Here is a 6153-nt window from a genome sequence, read left to right as displayed (position 1 = left end):
TGTTTATTTGTGTTCGCCAGTCGAAAGCAACCGGTCTCCAGCAAATCGCTTTTAAGGTAGTGTCTTGCACACGTCACAAATTTCTTCCTTCCAATCTTCCTTTCCAGCCCACAGAAATAGTAGTTATACTACGGCATTTTCCTATCATCACCCAACAACATGTGCACGGTAAAAATCATGGAAAAAAGATAACAAAAGTTATAACAATAGATGTACTTTTATCTAAAAATTTGTATATTACAACTCTTATAGTATAATGTATGAAAAAAATTAATAGAAAATAGAGATAAATGAAGGGTACCAGCCTTCATTCAATCTTTTATATATGTATGAAACCGTCTTGCTACACTATTTTAATTGATTCATTTGTATGTTTGATTATTACTCAAGTTTCTTTTAAAATATCTCGTTATTTATTTTTTAAAAAACTTGAAATAAGATCACCTAATTCACAAGTAACTTATGAGTATAAACAAATTTTCTTGTATAAGATGTTTGCATTAGATGATTATATATATATATGGCCCAATCTAAATACATATTAATAACTAATGGAGTGATCCAAATTCAAAAGTTTGTTCTATTGCACGCTTCAAACATCGTTAAAGGCGAAAGGTGTGTGTTCACATCTTGAGAGTTGAGCCATCACCGCTATTGTGCTACACACGATATGAGAAATCATCTTGAAACTGAAAAGCTTAATTATTTTGTTCTATTAATTGTTGTTTTCTCTAGGCATTATATTGTATAAATAGTGGATGTTGGTATTGATTTTGGACTCAATTTCTTGCAAACTTAGCCATTACTTTATTATTTTGTATATTGAATCCAAACAATAGGTCTAAGTATTTTTATTTTATTTTTAATCAATCCAAGCTTGAATTGTGATCAATAAAGTGCTAGCCAACTCAACTTAACTTGCAAGGATCATACAAGATGACCACTTACAACATTAGAGACCTAAGAATCTAGACCTATCACTTATTCATTACTTGCACTTATTTATTATTGTAATTGACCGGAAATGTCTAACCACGCCATATTGACACTTGTCCTGGTTAATACTCAACCTTACAAAGCCTAATTGTACCTTACCAATAATAAATATGCATCATTTCTATCTCTAGTATCCATGTATTGTAAAAAGAATCCTACCCTCAATCTAATTTATGTTATTACTATTATATTGTACAAATATGCTAAAATTAATTATTGTATTAAATGAACTAAAGTGACATCTATAACATACCTAGATAGATATTTCATAATATCGAAATAAATAGTGTTAAAAACATTAATAATATAAGATAAAAATTTAAAAAAAAAAAATCTTAATTTATGACTATAAATATCTTTCTTTTTTTCTTATTATAAGAATTAAGAAATAGTGGCATCTTAAAATGTATTTCATATAAAGTAAATATGGAGTACTATTTAATACTATATTATAACGTAATTTCATTAAAAAATCTTTACACTTCTTTTTTAATTCGCTTGACTTTAACTAATATTTTACTTAGGGATGACAATTTCATTCCTTCATGATAGAATTTATAGTTTCCACATCAACAAGAATGGAGACAAGGACAAAACTTGGCGATAAGAAATGAGGAATATTTTCAATCACCTGTCAAAGATGGGGATACCCTTCCCCACATCTGATTTCTTTTTAATATACAATAATAATAATAATAATTATGCATCCACAATCCAAAAAGAATGTGTAGGGACTGGAGTGGACAATCTCACCTCTTATTACAAGAGTAATAGTGTAATTATGTCGAGTCTTGACTGAACTCATTCAATACTTTCCTAAAAACGTTATTGAATACACAAAAGTTTAAATTCTAAAACTCATTTCAAATATTATGATTTTATTATTATTATTAAAATAAAATGTTACAAGGCTCCAATTAAATGTTACACCCCTATCAGCATGGCTACGTACACAAGGTCGGAATGCCACGTAACCTTAAGGGCCCCACCCCACCCGGCAGTGGAGCAGTCAACGCCACGTTTGACTCCCCCTATATATTCAGCGGCTCTCCTCTTTCTTCTCTCAGCCGTACCTTAAAGTTTTCTTACGTTTCAGTCTGTTCTCTCTGAAGCAATTAATTAAAGTTTTTTTAATTTTGTGTAAATATTTTTATAATTAAATTTCACGCGGGGCTGAGTTTAATGGCTCCGAAGGATAAGGGGGCGGCGGTGGCGGTGGCGGTTCCGGCGGTGGATGGAGTGCGGAGAGAGCAGGTGCATTACAGGGGAGTGAGGAAGAGGCCGTGGGGGAGATACGCGGCGGAGATCAGAGATCCCGGGAAGAAAAGCCGCGTTTGGCTGGGGACGTTTGATACGGCGGAGGAGGCGGCTAGGGCTTACGATAATGCGGCGCGGGAGTTCCGCGGCGCCAAGGCGAAAACGAATTTTCCGTTGGCGGAGGAGCGGATTCCGCTCGATTTCTGCGCGCGGTTTGATATGAACAGGAATGCGTGCGAGAAAATCGGCGGCGGATGCGGCGGAGGAGGCGGAGGCGGAGGAGGGGGGAATAGCAATCACAGTCCGAGCCAGAGTAGCACGGTGGAGTCGTCGAGCCGCGACGGCGGCCGGTTTTCGCCGGCCGTTTTGGTCGACTCGTCGTCGCTGTTGGATCTCAACGTCGGCGGCGGATTCTCCGCGGTGAACCACCTTCCGTACCAGAGCCGTCACCTCCGCGTCGCTCCGGTTGTCGCCGCCGCCGCCGTGCATCCGGCCAGCCACGTGTTCTATCTCAACGCGCTCGCGCGTGCCGGCGCGATTACGACGACGCCTTCCCTCAACCCCCGATTCTCCTCTCCCAATTTCCACGACGCCGCCGGCAGCACCGGAAGCGGCGTTGCTCAGAGCGAGTCCGACTCCTCCTCCGTCGTCGAAACCAACCGCGATCTCAAACCTAACAAAGACGGCCTAATTTTAGATCTCGATCTCAACCTCCCTCCGCCGGAAACTTTGTGAAGCTGCCGGCGTCAAAGTAAACCGTTTTTTCCGTCAAAAACCTTTTTTGTTCATTTTAGAAAAAAAAAACAAAAAAAAAAAAATTAGTAACAAGGATTAATGGCAACCGTTGGATGTGAATACCAAGAGCCGATACAACCTCTTTAGCTCTCCACCAGCCGTTGATTAGGTGAAAACTTTGTGAATTACGCGTATTTTTATATTTTTTTTTTCCCATTTCTAATGACTTGTCGGTGGCGGTAACGGTGGCCGTGGTCACGGACTCACGGCGGTGTGACGTGTGAGACTGTGTTCTTGGATATGGATATGGCACGTGTGGTCCGTGTCAGTACGGGCACTGATGGCACGTGTGGACCATGTCAGTATGCATTATTCTGCCACGTGTACTTGTGCGCCCCATTTTGGAGGCTGGATTTTGTATGAACAATGAACTTGTTTGCAAAGTGTAATGTCAACTTCTGCTAGGAAACGTGTATGAAAATTTTTAGATTTTTATAAGTGTTTGTGTAGTGAATATATAAATTTTTGTTTTATATTTATAAAATTGTTAAGTATATAATGTTGTTTAAGTTTGTTATATATACTGGATTACTTTTGAAATATTATATTAATAAGTTTGATGAGTACAACTTTGATATATTGTATTAATAAGTTTGACGAGTACAACTTTGATGATATAATAGATGCAGAGCGTTGTTTGAAATTGATATAAGAATTTCTATTTTAGATTGCCTATTAAATTTATACTCAATTTTGTCTAGAACTATACTACATTGAATGATGAAATTATATATTTTGTGCACAAGGAATCCAACGCAAGTCAGATTGTTTGTTGCAGGTTTCTCAACATTGGACCGTTGTCCTAAGGGCAAATTCTTTTGTTGGTGATGCACTACGATTTGATTTTAAGTTAGTTAAATTAAAGTAGCTATGGACAGATACTACATTGTAATCGAGTCAGTAGAACTCAAAAAAAAAAAAAAAAGATATAGTCACATTTTTAGAGTCAATTAATTGTTAGTCATTATACAATTCAGTCCTCATTTTTAAGTGAGTTTTATTTCACTTTTGGTGGCATCTAGTATTGGAGCTCTTTCAAATTTGATCCTTAACTATTAAATTAAACTTGTTTTACCATTTTAATGCATGACTAATCAAATTATTGTTATATTTGGTCATTACAAATTAATATATATTTTTGTCAATCTTGATAATTTTCAACAACACTAACCCCAAAAAAACTATATTCGATTTTGTGATTTGCATGTTGCTCAATTTCAAATAACATAAATACCGTTTAAAAAATTCATTAGATTATCATGTGAGAGATTTCACCTAAGTTTGATAAATAAATAAAAATGATTGAAATTGCCAATGTGGTAAGAATTTGATAGTCATTCACCAAATATTAAAAAAATTTGATAAGCAGACTAAACGTGAAAGCTAACCAAAAAAAAAAAAAAAAAGACTAAACGTGAAAGATGTACTATAGTTTAGGGACCAAAGTGAAAATAGATCTTCTCATATTTAGCTAATATGATATCTTAATTAGTTATCATATTGTAAATCTAGTCATTGAGTTATAAATATAATCAATATGGTCCCTTAATTTTTTTTAAATGAAAGCTAACAAACAATTAAAGGACTAACATGACTATATTTAGAATTTGGACACTAATTTACGATACCATATCATAAATAACTGAGAGCTGACATTGACTAAATTTGAAAACTATGAACTATATTGCATAACCAGTTAATGAAAGCTAATAATGCACTTGTTAGAATGCATAACAATTATTAAGAAGCCATGACACTTATTAAGAGGAGTCATTGTACAATTGTACTTGGGCTGTTGTGCCCATTATTATAATTGTTAGGCCAACCCCATTAGTTACTTTTTCACAGTTTTTAAGAAGACTTTTGCCACATTGGATGAGAGAAAGGGTAGAGAGAGACAATGTCAGACCTTCCTGCAAATGAGTGGATTTTGTAGTGGAGTGAGACCCGCCCGAGGGATTTTCCAGTAAGGTTATGTTCGCGTGAAGGCCACAAATGCCCCGCAGTCTTTGGATTTTGCAGTAGAGTAGGACCTTCCTGTTGGGCGCGTTATCTACTTTATATATATATATATATATATATATATATATATATATATATATATATATATCAGTTTTTTGTTTTATTTTTATCTTTTCTACCATCTTCTCTTTCATAATCACACTCTTCAAAAATCACAATAAAAATCCCACTTAGTAGCTAATAGTATAAAATTGAGCCTATGTAACAGTAAAAAAGACACATTCTAAATCTTATAGTCAAAATCATAGCAATACAATCATAGACTCTTAGCAATACTATTCTAATTATATCTATTTACTTACAAACCAATATTCTCCGGTTACCATTAATAACTATTAACTTTTTGTTTTATTTTATTTTAGTTGTTGAATTAATTGAGATGCATCTGGGATTCTTGGAATAGTTGATTGCCATGAGTGATTGGTACATGGAGATGGAGATAATAAAAAGGCCCACTTGGACGCAGACATGGGGATCGAAAGCGCGGCTCTGCATTGCGGTGGGTCCCTGTCTTTGGCCGGCCGCCGTCCTATCACCACTACGCATTACACAAAGAGATTCCTAAACGGAAACAAAAAACATATAAACAATTCAACTTATTCTATTTTTTTTATATACATTTTAAGTTTCTAATTTTCAATAGACTATTACTAAACAAATTTCACTCGATTGAGTGGCAAGGAACTCATCCAAATAATAGAAAAGATTAATATTCATACTTTCTTTGTGTGTCAAGTAAGAGCGAGAAACAGGAGAGAAAAAAAAAAAAAAAAAAACAAGGCTGACATTCGAATTTTTTTTAAACAAAAGTCTTTTTTTTACGCGCACAGTGTGCGTCATTTTGCATTTCACTGGGCCCTACAAAAAAAAATTATTTGAAGAAAAAAAACTCTTAAAAATCATTCTCTCATTAGTGAAAAAACTCCACTGAATCTTTTTTCTTCGGTCAAAAAACCACTAATGTGGTTACTCTTACAGAGGAATTGTATTCTATTGTTTGGTTCGCCAAAGAAATAGGCTTTAGGAATGTAATTTCAATGTTTTGTTAGTTTAAGGAATATAAATGGAATGTGTTTAAAAGAC

The 6153-nt window shown here is 35.0% G+C and overlaps 1 protein-coding gene across 1 annotated transcript; it reads left to right on the top strand.

Annotated features, from left to right (window-relative positions):
* The first annotated feature begins 2077 nt into the window (after positions 1–2077).
* Positions 2078–3544, top strand: LOC116015288 (ethylene-responsive transcription factor 4-like). The gene has a single exon (XM_031255332.1). It carries the CDS (start codon positions 2179–2181, stop codon positions 2986–2988), a length of 810 nt encoding a protein of 269 aa, XP_031111192.1. The 5' UTR covers positions 2078–2178; the 3' UTR covers positions 2989–3544.
* Positions 3545–6153: the final 2609 nt, after the last annotated feature.

This window comes from Ipomoea triloba, chromosome 1 (genome assembly GCF_003576645.1).
Source record: "Ipomoea triloba cultivar NCNSP0323 chromosome 1, ASM357664v1".
Classification (NCBI taxonomy): Eukaryota; Viridiplantae; Streptophyta; class Magnoliopsida; order Solanales; family Convolvulaceae; genus Ipomoea; species Ipomoea triloba.
The sequence above is the reverse complement of the archived record's forward strand: the minus strand, read 5'-3'. Positions and strand labels throughout refer to the sequence as shown.

Coding starts and splice junctions, on each gene's coding strand:
- LOC116015288 (XM_031255332.1), top strand. CDS start 2,179: ATGGCTCCGAAGGATAAGGGGGCGGCGGTGGCGGTGGCGGTTCCGGCG.